The following is a 19,411-nucleotide window of genomic DNA, read 5'->3' on the forward strand; positions in this document are numbered from 1 at the left end:
CAGATCAATCATGCATCTCTGCCATGTCAATAGAAATATTTTACAGCAGTTGGAGAGCAAATTGGCGGTCTATCAGAGAAAGTTTTTGCTCTGCTTTGTGAAGTTGTTTCAGTTTCTTCAAGGTACCTCCAAATGTTGGCTTAGCAAAACAAGCAGCCGAGTTGTTTCCGCTCCCAATCTCTGACTTGGAAATGATTCTTTGATTCCCAAAGTAGCGAGTGAGGAGGATCTCTCTCAACTCCTTTCCCTGAATGGAAAGAAAATGTACTGTTAAATCCACATGATCATTCTTTCAAATGTAGGATGAATATATTTTCACAGATTTCTTTTCCCCCAGAATTATCAAGATAATGAAAATAAAAATGTGTGTGCGTTTGTAGACAATTGTACTTTCTGTCAGGCGCAATTAGAGGACCCCAATGATCAATGAGACCGTTGACTAAATAGATCAAATCTATCAAATGTCAAGTCATCTCTAAATTAAAATGCATTCTTTTCCTTTACAAGAGTGATTACATCCATAACAACTATACGTGAACTCCAAAACTTAGAGAACCTGAGGAAGGAAAACGACAACCAAAAAAAAAAAAAAAAAGGGAAATTGTATATTTTGACAAATGTCTACAGCTTTGTAAAATAGCGCCTGGATCATGTATCGGAGTGTCATGCCTCCCAAGCCAAATGGTTGTGTGGTCGACCATCAACTCTTGTGTTGAAGTGTTCTTAAGCAAAATAATTTTCTCCCAGTGGACCAGAGAGCAGCCTCTCATTGGTGTATGAAAGCGTGTATGACTTGGTGAATGTAAGGCTTTGTGACGTGCTTACATAAAGCAGCACTCACTCCATTTAATAAAGCACAATGTTCCAATTTATCAGTGCCATTAAAAATAACTACAACGATAAATAACATTTTCTGTGGTTGCACACTCAAAGGTAAAGTATATGAGATCGTAGCTTGTATCTAAACTGTCGTAGTGATATCAATTGAAAGAAAATATAGAATAATAATGAAATATTCTTTTTCAAAAGATACAATTGTGGAACCTCAAGTAAATAATCACATTGATATAATGGGTGGAATTATCTTCAAATCCTGTGAATAACACATTCCTGGGTATAATACGCCACCCCACAAATGAAAAGCATTTTTTCCCGTCACTCTGTCCTTGTGCATAATATGGTCCCCCAATTTGCTGGCATCTTTTATTCTAATAATAAATAATATGAATAAATTATTTATTTATTTTTACAACTGCTAGGTTGTGTTTTTACAACGTTGGTGTGGCAGTTTCTGGTCAGTAAACTCCAACGTGTAAGTCATTGTAATGCAAACTGCTACATAGCTCAAGGCAACAACAGACTTTCCCACCAGCACAGGCCACCCAAGGAGCATCGGCACCATCGATGTACTGTAACTCCTGCACTTTGTTGTGCGGTCAAATGTTCATTGTTTGACACCGGACCACACCGCAACGTGTCATTTTTCATCAACATCACAATTGTTGACTCCGCTGTAAATTGTGTATTAAATTGTGTAACCTGTTTGAAGATGTTTGCACGAGTTTTAAATGCTATTTAAGCGGGACATTTTGGGATCATAGTTAGTGGTATATTTAAGGTTTAAACTATCAACATTGCCAGTCATAACGACTTTTATGGGAGTGTCTGGATTGACTGGTCTACTTCGATCCATATCGCCGCAAATAGTGGGAGTCCACCGTACCGTACTGTAGACATCATGCTGGTTTAAAACAACACTTTTGTGCTTTTTTTTAATGCCAAATATTTCATGTACTGTATGTGTCAATTTGCCTCATACGTGAAGGAACTATTTGAAAGTAGTCCACTATGTGTGCTTCAATGCAAGTGAGATTGTCATATTATAGAGTGGTAACTGTGCAACTAGGCTTGTTTTTTTTTTTTTCATTAGTAATTGGGAGGAAAAAAAAGGGCCGATGTCCCTTTTCTTCTGGCTTGAGGAGTAACTACAGCTCTTTTGATGAAAAGGACATGAGAAAGGTCACATATTGGCATGATGACTTGTTGCATAAGTGCATCTCCAATGCTAATACTGCACTAACATTGTCAAGGATACCATACGCTGTTTCAACGGCATACAGTGACAAACGAGGCAATGTCATGCCTCACCGACACTGTTGGCTAGGTGCAGTCCAGCAGTAGAAGTGGACGTGCACATGCGGCTGACGCTCTGTGTCAGTAAACATCTCATCTGCAGTCAGTGGAGTCACTTGTCTGCCTGCACTGTCTGGCTGGCTGAGTGTTCACACAAACACTAACACACACACACACACATCCATCTTGAACTAAAGTAGAGGATCCACTGAGCCCTGCTCATTTCCATGCAGCAATACACAGACAGAGTCTGTCTGTGACGACAAGACACACATTACAAAGTCGTCCCAAAGCACACTTTCTAACTTATTGCAGCGAGAATCTTGTTTGACTTAACGCTTCCTCTTTTTACCAGGACGTGTTAGTTTTGTATAAATTGAAAAAGAAAAGTATGACTGAGAAGAAACTCTCCGGGGTTTCTGCTTGTTTTCGCTCCTTGGGGTGCTGCAGTCTGCTGGCTCGCTCTGCGGAGAGAGAGGGAGATTGAGAGAGAGAGAGAGAGAAGAGACGGGAGGCAGGATAGCGGCAGAGGAGCGGCAGCCCAGTCTGACTCATCTTGGTGCTGCATTGACGAGAAACCCTCCAGTCAGACGTATAGTAGCCATGAGAAGAGTGACGGAAATAGAGGTAGAGTAACTGATGAGAGGATGCAAGGTTGCCCAGGAAACAAAATCAAGTATGATGCAGGTTCTTGTTAGGGTTTTAAAATGTGCACCGGCACGCCACACTGCGGCTCTAGTGTCCAGAGCTGCCGGTCCCCACCTCCGGCTTTCAACACGCGCACACGCACGCACACCCACACACACGTTCGCAACTCCTCCCGCACTTTTTCCATCATCTTTTGCCTCACATTTCTGCTATCTTTATTTTTTCTCCTACAGAGAAGCAAGGTGGAAAAGTGAAAGAGGTTACACTGTGCTAGACTAGGGTCAGACAAGGTCAATAGTCTGTAAAACTGAGGCCATAGGGAGCCGAGTGTCAGCCAAATAAATGAAGTCCGAATCACGTGGACACTTACTAGTGGTGCCAACTCAGGTGACACACACATGGCACATGATGAAAACCAAATCCAATTCCCAGTAAATTCCCACCTTTGACAGACATTATGCTATTAAAGTCAGGTTAATCATGTGGAGAATACAAGAATGTGTTATGCGTTAACTCAGAAACAATGTCATGTACACTCCCCTCTCAAAGTATTGGAACATTGAGGCTAATTCCTTTCTTGTTGCTGTAGACGGCAACAACTTGGTTTTGACAAAAAAAGATTAAAGAAGTACTTATTTGAAGTACTTTAATCCTCTACCTACATCCGAATCTGATACTGAACTAATTGCTATATTTGTATTAAATACCACATTTTGAGGTGAGCAAACTTATCAGAACAACACACTTGTGAAAGACTTAATGTTTAGTTGCGTATTAAAACTGTTGCATTCTTCTTGCGTGACGCTTTCAGCACAACCTCTTCGAATAAGGATGTCACCAATAGCCTATACCGAACACCACGTTCGAGCATAAGGGTGTATATACGTACAATTGGCACCAGGACACCCGGAAGGCTGCAATTTGATGATTGATTTTGTGGTCAACCAATCAAAGCTTTATTTTCCGAGCAGCTTTCATGATTTGAAAGCAACACGACGCATTGCAAAACAAATGATAAAAGATGCGAACACAACCCTCCAACCAACCTGCAGTCCGTAGGTACTGTTTAAAAGATCATTCAATACAGAGCCTGGCTGCTGAGGCAAGGCTGAGCACAGAGCAGACTGAAGAAGCTCCATCACAGAGCGCCGTCAGCAACAGGTGCTGTGAGCTACCCTAAGCTGCAGAGTCAGAGGCGCGCAAGGACCGCCCAGGTCGACAGAGGAGTCAGGACCAGGCCAAGTCACCCCCCATCCCGCAGAGGCAAGATGTATACAATTACACAATCGTGGATTAGTACACGTTAAATGTAAAGTGTAAAGCAAAAGGCACAAAACACCCAAGAATAGCTAAGATCAAAAGATTGAATTATTCTAAGAGCCGTGATCTAAATCCTATTGAGCATCTGCGGAAGCAACTGAAACTTGCAAGACAGCTGTGGCGATTTTCTCACAGAGCAGACCAACATTTCTGTGGACAGTAAAATGTTCACATTGAGAGAACAATTTGGCCTGAATGTGTAGTTTTCTGGAATATGTCAAATTGACACACACACGCAACCATGGAGCCCTGGCCACATGACGTAAGACAATAATTAATACACCGCAGCAAACTGGTCTACATAATCCAGTAAAACTAAAAGCATAATGTTCCCAAAGACTGCCTCAGTAGGTGTTGCTTTTTTAAGTGAGCAACCAAATTCAAACAAACACAGACATGGACATTTTTCACATCACAATACTACTGTCTTTCTAGAATAATATTGATTTGTTTTTAAAATCAGGGATTCGTTTATTTAATGAGTTTGACACTTTCAAAGGAAAATGCAAACTTTTCTACCAAACTGTAGATGGTAAAGTTAAGTCGTAAGATATTTAAGAAATCATCAGACTCTAATTTAATGGCACGGATTTTAGTTTGTCCGAAAGGAGGTTCCCCGTAGGGTGATGTCATCGGCTACCAAACGTCTTCAGCCTCTAGGCAGACCATTTGCGATTTAATTCCAAACAGCCAATCAGAATGACCACTCTTTCACCTACTGCCATTGATGGCAAATATTCATTAAAATCACATCTAAAAAGCGGAATAGCTCAATTCTTTGCAAGTTGTTAGCTGCCTTTTACTTAAGTTTATTCCTGCTTGTATTTTGAGTATGTTTTCCATTTTCATTTATGAAACCTTGACTGTGATTGGAGTCATAAACAATAACTTCTCAGCCATTAAGGAAGCAGATCATCGTGTACCTACAAATGACACTTCAAAGAGGGTTCAAATGGGCAACCAGCTCAACTTAGTGACGCAATTACGTTAGCAGGGAGTCGGGGAACTCTGATCGTGATGATTGCTTCACTTTATAGCTTTCCCAGTAAGTGGGGAGGTAAGCAACACATCCTTTCCAAATAATTGGTTCAATTTGTATTTAAGACCAAGTGTGAAGTAACTTGACCAACCATATTGTGAGTAATAATGCAAACGTCCTACATTCATAGTTAGACCCATAGCAATGCCCTAACAACGAAAACGCTTTTCCAGTATTCTTGGGTAATGAATTTACAGAACAACAAGCCTCTAATCTCGTTGCACACTTGAGTACAATGACAATAAAGGGATTTCTATTTCTATTTCTGTCGCCATTGTACTGTGTTGTTGATTGTCCAGTGAGCTGCTCAACTGCCATTGTTGCGTTATGGTGAAATGCTTTGGTGCTGTGTGGCGATGCATTGTTCACATTCTGGGAAGCATCTGTTTGAGTGGCAAAAACAAAAAATAGGGCACGTATATGGACCAATTTCGTTCAGGCAAAGAGAGGGAATTTCAAGCCAGAGTCAACAAGTGTTCTTTGCTACAAGCACTTCAAAGACATCAACCGTTTTCTTATGATAAAGGGTTTGCAATAACCTAGGTGTGATTACAATCCATTTTGAAAAACTTGTGGTGCATTGCGTGTATTTCGACAGCATGTGTGACTGTAGGCTGTGATGTTTGTAGAGTTGAACAACAAGTGTGTATATGTATACCTTAAATACCTTACCAATGACAACGTAAGAAATCAACCCACAATAACGTGTAGTCTCAGTACTAGCAGAATAAACTGAACAAGTAGCTCATCTCACCGTGCGTCATTTACGGCTCGGTGGAGCATCAAATTTAAAACAATAACGCAAGGCTAATAACCCCAGCCCATATATCTTACTAGTCTTCCAGTCTCGATGAATCTAGTCGCCACTCCATGTCCGTTGTTCTGCCAAAATGTCTTGCCCGTGCGAATCATCCTACCGGAGTTAGATTTGGCAGGCGCACAATATTTTCAGCATCTGTCTTACTGTACATGTAAGGTCTAACAAAACTCAGCTTCCGCCAACTCTTCAAATACGCGGATCCCCTCAGATACGTTTGACATTTCGCTTTGTGAGTCAATTTCTGACTGGCTTAATACACATTCTATGTTGAGCTCTTCCATAGTTGCCTTGGGATGACATCACACTTCCGGGTTTGTCACTCAACAGAAACTCACTTCGGGAAAACGATTATTTTGTCAAATATACCAAATAAAAAACATTTTTTCATGGTTTATTATTTGTATCATGTGCAATTACATTGCTTGTGACACAAAAAGATTTAATTTGGCATTTTCTGAACATACTTCACACTAGGTCTTTAAAGACCTGAAATTAGTAACGCATTACCAGATTCAGTAGCTGTAATATTTAAAAAAAATGAGAGTAACTCGTTATATTACTCGGTTACTGCCAAAATGTAATATATTACTGTACCATATTGCTTTTACAACACGTTACACCCAACACTTCTCAAAGATAACATCTATGAACTGTTTTTTGGTGGGTTGACTTCCCCTTTAAGCAGGACATACATATAAGACTGTGAGTGGTAATTTCAATGATGCGAACAAGAGTGTTAATTATTTAAATCACTTATTTTTAATCACAGGCTGTGTTTTTGGCACATAATTTCATCGGTAACGCTGTTCTGTTCTCATTGAATCAACTCAACTCTGTTAAATGCCCACATCCAGGGATCTCATGAAAAGCTGCACACTTATCACATGCCCCCAGTTACAATGTTTTCGAGATGCACTGTGTCATGACACACAAAATGCTTTTATCCAGCAAACAGGCACAACAGCAAAACAGATTAGGCCCACATGTGAGAGCAATTGGTGAGACTGCTTCACTGACGTTTGCAGGATAAACAAGCGTCAAAACTGTTAGATGGAGGGTTGCATGTGATTCCTTAACCATATAAAAATTGGAAAGACTGACACGTTGAAAAAATGTTTGTGTCCAAACATGGCATGTTTGTTTGTTTCACAATGATTGGTATTTGTTTTCCTGATCAGTTTAATACATAGTCAGAATATCATGGCTTCCTAGATCATTTTTAGTATTCCGAGTGGACAATTAACACTAAACATTTCACCTCGAGCTGTGATGATCTTTGTCATGGGTGAGATATCACAGTGGGACACAAAGGCTGGAATGACGGCACACAAATTATGTAAGAGGACAAATAGGATGATGTCACACAGCATGCGCTAAATGCAGAAAAAAAATGTGCTGGCACAGAGAAACAGCGGGTACATCCATGCTCATTATTACTGACAGATACTGTTGGCCTAATAGCACCATCTAGCAAAATCTTTGAAAACACAGCCACACTACTGACACGATCTCAACCAATATCACATAGTTACATCTCATTATCTCTTGCAAGAAAATGGATGGGTGGAGGTCATTAATGCGCTCCAATTTGCCAGCCATTTGAATTTGTGCTCCATGACGTATAAATGCTGAAATTGAGCTGAAAAGGATGCCACCATTCAACAAACTCTTTGGACTACAAACCGCAACATTTTCTTCCCCATCTTTAACCGCTGCAATTTAAACAATAAGGCAGTTTATTTGCGCATTTTCCCAATCCCAGGAGTGTATTTTTAGCTCCTTTTAAACGCACCAAAATTGTGTTTCCTGTTCATCAGTTGTTCAATGAGTCTTAACACTTCCCATTGTTTAATTCAAATCTCTACACTTTGAAACACTCAAGTGGTGATTTAGATCAGTTCTGCTGAAGCACATACCCTCGTCATGCCAAAATTATTGATGGCAATCAATTGCAAAGCTATTCTCAGCTAATCAGGCAGACTCAATACTAATTTAACCCACATTCAAAGCTCTATACAGCCATTTTTTCCTAATGTTCTGAGGCTGGTGTTTTCCATGTAATATGGTCTTCGGCGTGTAAAACAGACATACTCGAGATACAGATCAGTTTTAAACCATGTTCACGCCTCTTCACCCCAGGCAAATCCTCTGTGGCCAACATTTTCATGGGCAGAGATCTACTGGGGGTCAGAAAAAGCGCTACAAGGATCACTTCAAACCCGCCTGAAGCAGTAAAACATTGCCCTTATAGCACTTGAATCTCTGGCTGCTGATCGCTGCGCCTCAAGTTCCACCTTCCATAAAATAATTTTTTAACCTTCAGGAGCTGGCCAAAGAGAGGAGGATATGGTGACTTGCATAGAGGTCATCTAATGTATGTGCTGCAGGCTCCACTGCTGCCTACTTCTGTCCCTCACACGGCAACTAGACCTCCAGATCCCGCATCAGCCTGCACATCTACATGACTAAACACCGACGCAACAAACTCCAATAAATGTCCAGGCTGTGAATGGCCTCGAAGAACTTGAATTAAATTCTAAATTTGACCGGGGGGTACGGGAGTAGTTGAAAGGCAGGAGTGAATTGGAATTTTGGTGATGATACGAGCAGTGGCGTTCTGGAACAGTTGAGAATTATGGCGACACGTGAAGGAGGCCGATGAGGAGAGATCTACAATAGTCACGTCAAGACAGCAGACCAGAATAGAGGCAGAATGCAGGGCTTCATATAGGGTGGTTTTTTGCCACTAAAGTTTGAGACAGTGTATTCAAATGTTTTACCTATTTCCACGTGTGGCCAATAAATTTGATCATTTTTGTTACAAACAAAACTCTTCACACTTATTAGTAATATAGTTAGAAGTTGTAGAAATGTCATTATTTTATCCGCAAGTCAATTGTAATTCATTTGCGCTCCAAAATCTTCTACTTGCGTCCCTAAAATTTCAGGTTAGGCACCACTGTGCTCCTAGTAAAAAAAAAAGTTAGTCTGGCGCCCTGGCCAGTATGAGGTGGTGAGGCAGCGCGGAGTCAGTTGATGTTTTTTTAAGGTGGAAGTAATATTACCAGGTAACGTTATTTATGGATGTGCAAATGAAAAGTACATTTCCTATCAAATGTGACAGGCAGACTCTAAACCTGGGGGAAAGCGGAAATCACTGAGATGGATAAACGGTCAACTTTGGACAATGGAGATTTTGTGACAAGAAGTAGAACTTAGAGTAGAACTGCTATATGAACTGATACAAACATTTAAAATACCCGTCATCCTTCTTTGTGGTGATTGTGGAAAACTAAAAAGCATGAATCCTTTTTTTTTTTTAAACAAAAAAGTTATTGAGACACGTCACATGAGTTTGGAGTCAATGAATGGAGTACTATTTGCTTTCTTTTTGTATTTATATGTTAAATTATTAAATATTGTAACGCGGTGTGGCTTCTAGGTGCGAAAAAAGTGCTATTTTTTTTTCCATTGAATGTCCTGCATCGCCTGAATTTTGCACACATGCATGCACACGCACAGACACGGACACACATACATGCGCATGTGCGCAAACAATCACGCACACATTCGCGCGTGTGCTCACATATACACGCACACACACACACACACTTCCTGTGCCCAGTCACAGCAGACAAACAACACGTGCTGATCTCTTGTCACTGTGGAAACAACAACTTAATATGGAGACACCGGGCTGATGAATCAAAGATGCCCTTTTTCCTGACATTAACACTTTCACTGTAGGGCGTTCACCTTTAGCATTTTAAGGCTTTTAATTACATTTCTTATTAATGCTCAAAGAGTTTAAACTAACTGACTCTGGCTGGCCACGGGAGACAACTTGAATTCAAATAAAGGTCAAAGCATGTGAGGTGTCCAAGAGCTCATGGATATGTTGACAGTGCATGTGTCTAAGCGAGGCTTACCATGGGTGCTACATGGGGCATGCGATGTGCTTAGCTTCGAGAGGGTGGTAATCTGTAAATCTGCTTTGCCTTGGGCAGGTACAAAAAAGGAAAGACAATGTGGCTGACAGAGACTGATAGGGGATAATTGTGGGGAAAAAAAGGAAGGTGAGCCGGGAGGGTGAGTAAATGTTCTCTCGATGTATGCGTGCAAGTACATTCTATGACATTGTCTCGACAATCAACTACGATTACACTACACCAGCAAATACTCGACTGCATGTTAAGATGTCTTCGAAGATATGTTCCCACAAATGGTTAATAATAATAAAAAAAAAAAAGGATTGCAACAAGAGAAGTGATTTCCAACTAGTGTGCCACAAGAGATCGTCAGAGGTGCCATGGGAAATTATCCAATATGACTTAGTTTGTCAGATATGCATTATATATTCATTTGAAATACACCTTTTCTGATTCTAACTATGCTAGTGTCAAATTGTAACAGGCGAATATTCTTCCATTAGACAAACCCGTTGCCTTTTCTACAACAGAATAAGTTTCACATTGCATAAGCACGGTAAATTTGTGAATATATTGATGCCAGATGATCATCATCATTTCAGTATTCATAATTATTTTTTGTGACATTTTTCATTGGTGGTTTGCCATCTGTGTTTCTATGTAAATAAAGTATGTGCAATAAATGATGGGAAATACAACAGGCTAACCTCATACATGCTAAATCGAAGACCTGTTTGGAAGTACTACTTTGTGAATTGGAGTGGGCTCGCAGTCCCGCCACAAGCAAACGTTTGTTAGGAACCGCTCTGCATCAATTGCTGTGTTCAACCTCACACTGAGGAGAAAAACAGGCTAAAACAAGTTCGATTAAAGGCGACCAAAGGCTGCAGGTGTGGAAGGATCTATTGAGTGATATAAAGTACGGTATAAAATATTTATTTCATAAATCGCATATTTTGACAGACAAAACATGTTCCTTTTGAAACAAACATGGATGTATTTTTTTATACGTCAGTAAAATAATGAAGTATGGTGAACATATTAGTTTTCTCCCTCTCATGCACCCACAAATGCCCTCAACATTTGCATTTAAAAACATCAGATAAATATTTGGAAAGTCACACTGTTGAGCAGAGTGAGAAGCTAACCCAGGTGTACATCCATAAAGTGTTGGACTCAGACAACGGCAGAAGGGGAGACTAAAGGAGGAAGAAAGCGTCAGCGAGCAGACAAGAGGAGAGAGACGAAGGCGGGAGGTGAGGCTGTGAGTGAGAACGCGATAGTCCACGTGACGTTGGCTCAGCTACTGCAGGCTATTACGTAAGTACAACCCCTGCCCTCTCTCCTCATGGACTGAGCAGACGCCGCTTCTCTCCAATCCCTCACTCTGCAGCCGCCGCACACTCCCCCCCCCCTTCCGCTCACATGGATCCTCACATGGCTGCCTCCCTCCTTTCCCCCTCGCCCCTCCCTCCCGCCATCTTGTTCGCTCTCTCTCCCCCCCACCAACTCATTGCACCCCTGGGGAGCCACCAGCCTCTAATGCTAATGCTGTCACTCCGTCTCCCTCTCCTTGTCTGTTTTTGTCGGTCTCTCTCTCATTATTTCCATCAACTTCTTTCACCCCCCCAGCATTCCTCCCTTTGTGCGGCGAGGCTGCAGCTCCACGCTCAGGCCTACGAGCATATGACAGAGGCCACAGAGACTTGCTTCACACACCTACACAAACCGATATTTATCCTCCCTCTGCGCACTGTCTGGCTTTTTGAATGCCCGGTTGCACAGCTTAAAAAGACACCATGCACTCTCTCAGATCTTATTCTGTACTAATGGGACATGATTAGATAATGAGATTGAGAATATTATAAAATGTAAATACATCCAGGGTAAAGGAGATGACTATCCCTTTACAACTATATTAGGTTTAAGTCATATGATTAAAACGAAATAACTTAAAGAAGGTGCACAGGTGACAAATAGTAGAAAAAAAACAAGTGTCCACAAGCCACCAGCACAATAAAAATGTCCCTTACTTCATTTGTCTCCTATTTAAACTTCTCTGCATCCACAACAATGAGATAACCATATTCTCATGACAAAAACATTTAGCTATCCTTTGCGTATAGTCATAGTTTTGTGTCTGTTATTTAGTCCGGTTCATGTGTAAAACAACATTCATATTGTGTTTTTTTTTTTTTTTTTAATTCTACTAGTTTTTGTCAGAGTCAGAGTTCAGTTAAGAGATGTCATATGATAATACCAACCATTTGTCCACACCAGTTTTATTACTTTGTTTTTTGTCTAATAATTCTCTTGGGTCCCTAAATTAAAGCAATGCCAGATTTTCATTCTTTAAGTTTCAGTGGGTTTTTTTTGTTAATTATTTCTCTTTCTTGAACTGATGGGTACTGCTAATTTTGTGTCTTTATGTGTCCATTATGAGTCTGCAAAACAATTTGAACATGTGGTGCGCTATTCAAGCCCAACTCTTGTGATATGACTTTCCAATTGCCGTGAAGAAACCATGTAGAGCCAATGGTGTTCTGAAAAAAATGGGCACTTTATCTTTTGGTCTGTTCAGTTCTGACCACGGAGGATATTGTCTTTCCTACGGTTTAGCAATGAGGTACAATTAAATGAATGTTTATTTTCCGCAGTTAAAGCATAGTAACATCTATGTCTTTGTTTCAGTCGACCCACTAAAATACATTTAAATGATTTTCAAAATTTGCATTTTAGGACAAATGTTAGATGACTAAAATGTGATTAATCAAGTTTAATTAAGTCCAAATCCTCTAATTAAATAATTGAAAAATTAATCATCCTACCACAAATACAAAATTGTAGAAAATATGGAATAGCAATACCAATAAAAGGGATGTGATGAGTTTGTGACAATAATAAATATCCTGATAGGATGAAAATCACCCATTCCTCGAGGCAATCTTCTTGAAGGTGGTTAACGACCTGATTTTTTCAGGGCATAACTTTACTTTCCACACCGCAGTGACCAGAAACTCACATGCGGTCACTTCCTAGCGATCACCTGCTGTTATTCCCTCCCCAAAAGCAAACGTGTTCTCCGCACACCTGCTGCAGTATTGATTTGCTTGTTCAGACCTCAACCCTCATCCTTTACCGGCTCGCTCTGCTTCCTCCTCCCTACGCTCCCTCTCAGTCTGTGTCCTCAAATGCCTGCTATCCTTACATAACTCAGAAAGGCCCGCTGCATACAGATGAGGGAGATTCTTGGCTCACAGACATGGAAGAGAATGAGGGTTGCCGGCAGCAGCAGAGCAGCAGCAGAGGACTCAGAAACACGGCTAAGCGGACAACAAACCTTGAGAAATGTTCACCTCATTACAGGGCTTTTGTGTCTGTGAGCCGAAAAATGTGGGTGTACTACTCACAGACTCCTGAAACCAGTCCTTTTTGTCCAGCATCTCTCTGAGTGTCTTCAGGATCTTGATGCAAAGCTTTTCCTCTTTGTCCATAAGCTTCTTAGTGTTTTTGATAAGCCTGTCAGTGGTAAAGTCTAGTATCAGCTCAAATCATGTTTGTATAGTCTGGAGATCAGATGACACTGACAAATAGTACATCAGGTCTCATAGAATGACTATAAAATCTCTGTAACAAATGTAAAAATGAGAATGGAAGAAAACATAATGACATGTCATGTAAGAAAAAGAGGGGATTTTGTTTCTCACCAATCTGTGTTGTATTGAAGGTATTCTTGTTATTATATATTTAATAGAAGAAATAACTCTTTGATTTAGTTTTTTATACAATTACTTACAGTAGTACAGTAAGTGTAAAAGCGTGTATCTGTCTTAAATTTTCACCAAATGGCAAAATCAGTTTAGTCAATAAACCCGAATGGCACCTGCATCCGATCGGTGAATAGTGCAACATCATATAATAACCGATCAGGAGTTCCGAAAAGAAGAGGAATGTAACGCAATAAACAAAGATTGACAATATCAATACAGCATTGTTTGTGTTTTGTCCTGATGGCATTTAAGTGATGAAAAGATGACAAGGTTTGTTTTCCAGTCCATCCTAGTCTTGTATTCTCATACTAATCAATTCAGGGGAACTTATCTTTTTCTGCAAAAAAAAATCCTTTAAGTGGGAAGTCAAGTTGTCATTTAAAAGATTAATTCGCTACAAATTTCTTTTGAGGATTTTTACAATTTTTGTCTCGTCATGCCATCACCAGCGCTTTTTATGTCTAATTAAAATGACAACAAGACACACGTAACCTGGGAAGAAGAACACAGATCGTTCTGCTCCGGTATGACAAGCACTTCCGATAACCATTCCTTCAGCACTTTCCCTTTTTTTTCCGCCTAGGGTGAAAGGGCGGCTTGACTGATTTCAAAAGGGAGACTGAGAAAAGAATTTATAAATTTATTTTATTTTATTTGGTGCCAAACTCCAGGCCACTTTCCTGCATGCTTTCAATCCCTCCTGGCTGCAGCACACCTGGTTCAAATGATCCGCTCATCAGCAAGCTCTGAAGAAGGCTGATAAGTTTCCCGCTCAGATCAATCAGGTGTGTTGCAGCCAGGCGAGATGGAAAACGTGCAGGAAAGCGGCCCTACAGGACCGGAGTTTGGCACCTGTGTTTTAAAATATCAAAATGCTGGACAGGCTGGATTGGGGCTACACAGTTTTCCGACGGTGCTACAGGCACCTCTCACCCCACTGTAGCGCCGCCCCTGCTGGGAAGGGATGCTTCAAAATAACCAATGGTGCTTTTGGGCGAGATCATGTCCCTGTTAAAGATATTTAAACGTCCGACTTTTGCGGTTTAGACGAAGTAGTTGTCTGTGAAGTCACGTAGGCTAAATCTTTATTCAGTCGAAACACTTAAACAAGGAAATGCAACAAACTCCTGAGTTCCTAAAAACTTGACACGCCATTTGGACCGTTTTACTTGACTCTCAAATCTGCTGTGATCGTGACTTACTTTGACATGAAAGCTCCACTCTCACAACGTAGGCGTGCGGCTTCTGGAAACAGTAGCTCAGGACTGTGGAGGACATCTACCAGCACCGAAAACTCAGCCTGAACCATCGGACTGAACTGCTCCTCAAGATGGGAAACAACACCCTGCACCCAAACGGACACATTCATGAATTCATTTTGATGCAAAATGGAGTGAAAAACAGAAAAGGAAAAAAATGGAAATGATGTTCAAAAGAAATGCTAAGTTGAAGACTTTAGAACAGGGACACCCCAAATCTAGACATGCGAAACATTAATTTGGCAAATGATATCATCCCTTAAAGCTGTCTTAAAGCAATTCTGTTCTTGTACATTACAATTTATTTTACAGAAGACTACTTTAAATAAACACAGCAAATAATAATGGCATTTGTTTTGTGAGCACAACTGCAAATCTGTCTTTTGCAATATAATTGCAATTTCATGAATGTCATTTTCTAACCGCAAAAGGTGCAATTTCACTGCTCATTACTATATTAAGAGTGGAGCGGAGGGTTGAGGGGTTCACAGAAGGCAACGCTAACACATAGGGTTTCTGTCTCATTAGACAATGAGGTAACTATAACAAAGGTGGGCGTTCCGTTAGATAGATGGGAAACACTATAAAAAAAAAAAGATGGACTAAGAACAAACGGAAATGGGTTTTCGTCCATCAATGAAATCGTAAATACCTAGGACCTCTCAGTCCATCACTGAGGGACGCTCGTTTTATGTATGTGTATGTATTTATGTATGCATAGAAACCCTTCACAGTTGTAGTTTTTTTGTATTCAAGACTGTCTCACGTGAATGATCACAGAACTGGATTGTGGTTAAGGGAAGCCATTTTAAACTTTAAAACTTTCTGGCATTTTCGGACTTTGTACTATCCATCCATTCTCTTCTGCTTATCTGAGGTGGGACCTGCTTGAAGAGAGTCTCTCCTGGTTGTCCTGGGTTGTTCTCGGGGCTTCCTCCCACTGGCACACCTCACTACGGAGGCATTCAAGTGGCATCCTAACAAAATGCCAGAGTCACCTCATCTGGCTCCCCTCAATGTGGAGGAGCAGTGGCGCGACTCCTTGCACCTCCTGGATGACCGAGCTTCTCACACTATCTCAAAGGGAGAGTCTGGACACCCGGCGGCGAAAACTCATTTTGGCCACTTGTATCCGGGATCTTATTCTTTCGGTCATGACCCACAGCTTGTGACTAGGTGAGAGTAGGAATGTAGATCGACCAGTACACGATCGATTGAACCGCTCCCATCAGAGTTGAAGATTGTGGTTTGAAGGCGCCAACAGTACCACATCAAAAAACAGAGATTTAATACCGAGAGCACCAAACCGGACACCATCAACTCTTGGCTATGCCAAGAAATTCTGTGCATAAAAGTTCTGAACAGAGTCAGTGACAAAGCAGTCTTGGCCGAGTGCAACCCTCACTGGAACCAAATCCGATTTACAGCTGGCAATACGGACCATATTGAGACACCCATCGTACAGGAATTGAACTGCCCGTACTAGGGTGTCTGATGCCCCATACTACACCATCAAACGCCTTCTCCAAGTCCAAAAAGCACATTTGAGCGTACTCCAATGCACTCCCCCTATTGAGACGCCGCATGGTGGACCAGAATTTCTTCAAAGTCGTCAGGAAGTTATTCTCCACAGCCTTGTAAGGTTAAACATGGTGTTCATTATGAACGATCCATGATAAGCACCGAAGTCCAGTAACAAAACATCCCTCGAGTTTTGACCAGGGGGGCCATTCCTCCCAATCACGCCCCTCCAGGTGTCACTGTCATTGCCCATTTGAGCATTGAAATCACCCAGCAAAACGGTTGAGTGCCCGGAAGGAGCACTCTCTAGCACTCCTTCCAAGAAATGCAAAAACGTGGGTACTCTGAACTGTTGTTTGATGCATAAGCACAAACAACAATCTTGACACATCCCCCAACCACAGGTGGTGAGCCCATGAGAATTGGGACCTACATTGTTCTTACGCGTCCGGGCAAGGGAAAACGGTCAATTTGTGTTATTCATCATCAGGATTCTCCAAGCCTTCTTTGGTCTGGTCACTCACTTAAGGACCTCGTAGGCCAGGAGCAGAAAGCCCCAGACAACTTTGCTCCTAGGATCATTGGGGACACTCAAACTCTTCCACCATGATAAGTTGACGACTCATGGAGAGGACATTAGGGAATGACCTTGAAAAATATAATTGCAAATTGAATTGTAATTTGGAGGAAAAAAATCTGAATTAAATTATTTTCTCATAATCGTTCATACAGACCTACAGTATGGTGTTGATGTGAAGTTCCAGCAGATTTTTACGAAATGTCCACTTTTAAATAAGGAATATAGTATAAACATAAATGTACAAAGTTTTCATCGGAAAGCAAAGCAATATTTTGATGTGTTCAGCGTATTTTCCATCCTACTGACAGCTATTTCTTACTTTAGATAGATCAATTAATACCTGCAATTTTTCAATGATGGTTTTGTAGTCGGGGCCGCCCAGTTGCTCTTTGCGGGGCCGAGTGCGAGCAGTGCTCCTCCAGTCCTTTGCTGCCCTCTGAACCATGTTGCTGTGGACCTTTAGGGACAGCGTGTTGACCTGACTATCCAGGTCAACCGGGATGGCGATTGCCCGTGCCTTGGCTAAAAAGAAAAAAAAAAAAAAAAAAGAATTGGTGGAATTGTGTTCAGCCAAATGAATATTGTACAAATGTGTACTTACTACAACTTACCAACATCAGCTAATGTCCTGATGCAGTTCTCAATATTGGCCTTCTGAGTGACCCATGTGCAGCTGTAAAGCCTGAAAGCGGACTGGAGCAGCTTGATAAAGATGGATTGGTTTGTCTGTGGCAAACGGCAGAAACGAATCTCCTTGGAATCGAGTGCAATTTTTCCCATTTTTTATTTAACTATGTATGCATATTTGTTAATGAATATTGTATCGGTTTGCTTCATGTGTAAGTATACCTGAAGGTTGGAGTGGTTCACAGAAAACGGTGAACTAAAAAAACCTGTGATAATGGCCATCACTGTCTCCGTCACATACTTCTCAAGGGCCAAATCGGCGTGGTTTCGGTCTGTGGTAGTGTTACACACCTAGAGGCACAATGGGAATATTATTTAGCCAGTAGAAGATACTGTATGGGAATTGTGACTTGAAATTTGAGTCTTACTCTGGACATATCAACCAGGATATTGTCGAACAGCTTCCAGATATGATTGGAGGTATAAATCTCCTTCATTTCGACCTCTGTGTCCACATAACAGTGATTGACAAAGTTCACATATGCAGTTTTCACCTATTAGGGGAAAAGATTGGAATGAAAAAAATAATATCATCTACAAATTTTATATAGCACTTGTCCTCATTTGGGTCAAGCGTGAGCAAGAGCCCGGTCGAGCAGACTTTAAGCAAAAGGCAAAGTAACATCCTGGGCTCCTGGTTACTTATTTGCAGGGCACATATAGATCAACAACTATTCACACTCACATGCACACCTACAGCCAAAGTCCGGCCCCAAGGCAAATTGCGGCCTACGCTTACATTTGTACCAGCCCGCAGCCTCTGGCATAAAATTAATAATGTGCGGCCCGTCAGCACTGTTGACCACGCTAGTACAAAAAAGCTACTTCTTGCAGCAGACCCTGGCCACATCTCGGGTGCTTCCAGAGCGTGAAGTTTGTTCTGCCTCTTCGGACACACCACGCTCATTCATGTGAAGTGGCAGAGTTAATTTCCGAACGCACCCAAAGCTGTATTATCTTTGTGTGGCCCCATTTCTAAAATGCAGATTTGAGCAAAGAAAAGGTAATTTGACAGAGATGCCGATGCTTCCTGGATTTTTTTCACTGAAAACCAAAGCTTAAGTTGTTCGCTTGATTTGATTGGTCTGTGGCTGTTTTCAATTAATTCAATTTCACGAGGCACTACCAGAAGAAACTCACCAATGATGGCAAGTTGACAAAGAATGAACACCATGGAAAATTGAAGCACCCGGAAGCTGAAGGGTTGTACCTCACCAAATCTGGCCCACTTTGCAAAATGTTTGGACACTCCTGGATTAGAGTTTTATCACAAATTATGGATAGAGGAACCCAGAGTGCAAGTTAAGTTCACACTGGAAGGCCTGACTCTAGATTTGAACCTTTGTAGAACCTCTCGACTGTAGAAGATGTGCTAACCACTAGGGGAGTGTTAGGAAATTCACTCTAATGATCGTACACTACTCTGCGTGTTCGGTGAGGCAGAGTAGGCTCTGATCCCAGTAATTTTTGAACGCAGCCCATGTGGCTGCCAGGATGGCCGAGTGGTCCAAGGCGCCGCGTTCAGGACCCAGTCTACCCAGGAGGCCTGGGTTCGAATCTCGAATTTCCCCATTGTGGGACTAATAAAGGGCAAATTATTATTATTATTATTATTATTCTTAACCAATCAGCAGCTTGTGCTTGAAATGGTTATTTTATTTTTATTACCTCAGCTATTTGACACACTGCCGCACCATGTCCCCAA

The 19,411-nt window shown here is 41.3% G+C and overlaps 1 protein-coding gene across 2 annotated transcripts in view; it reads right to left on the reverse strand.

Annotated features, from left to right (window-relative positions):
- Positions 1-19,411, reverse strand: part of itpr2 (inositol 1,4,5-trisphosphate receptor, type 2) — a 66,226-nt gene that overhangs the window by 19,698 nt on the left and 27,117 nt on the right. For both annotated transcript variants that reach the window (XM_088297990.1, XM_088297989.1), the window contains exons 32-38: positions 18,075-18,200; positions 17,869-17,997; positions 17,631-17,745; positions 17,360-17,541; positions 14,862-15,004; positions 13,300-13,408; positions 127-247 (exon numbers count right to left, since the gene is read on the reverse strand). In XM_088297990.1, coding sequence (XP_088154116.1) covers positions 127-247; positions 13,300-13,408; positions 14,862-15,004; positions 17,360-17,541; positions 17,631-17,745; positions 17,869-17,997; positions 18,075-18,200 — 925 coding nt within the window. The remainder of the gene's footprint in view (positions 1-126; positions 248-13,299; positions 13,409-14,861; positions 15,005-17,359; positions 17,542-17,630; positions 17,746-17,868; positions 17,998-18,074; positions 18,201-19,411) is intronic.

This window comes from Idiotropiscis lumnitzeri, chromosome 6 (assembly GCF_059441095.1).
Source record: "Idiotropiscis lumnitzeri isolate Australia: NSW breed Sydney's pygmy pipehorse chromosome 6, RoL_Ilum_1.0, whole genome shotgun sequence".
NCBI lineage: Eukaryota > Metazoa > Chordata > Actinopteri > Syngnathiformes > Syngnathidae > Idiotropiscis > Idiotropiscis lumnitzeri.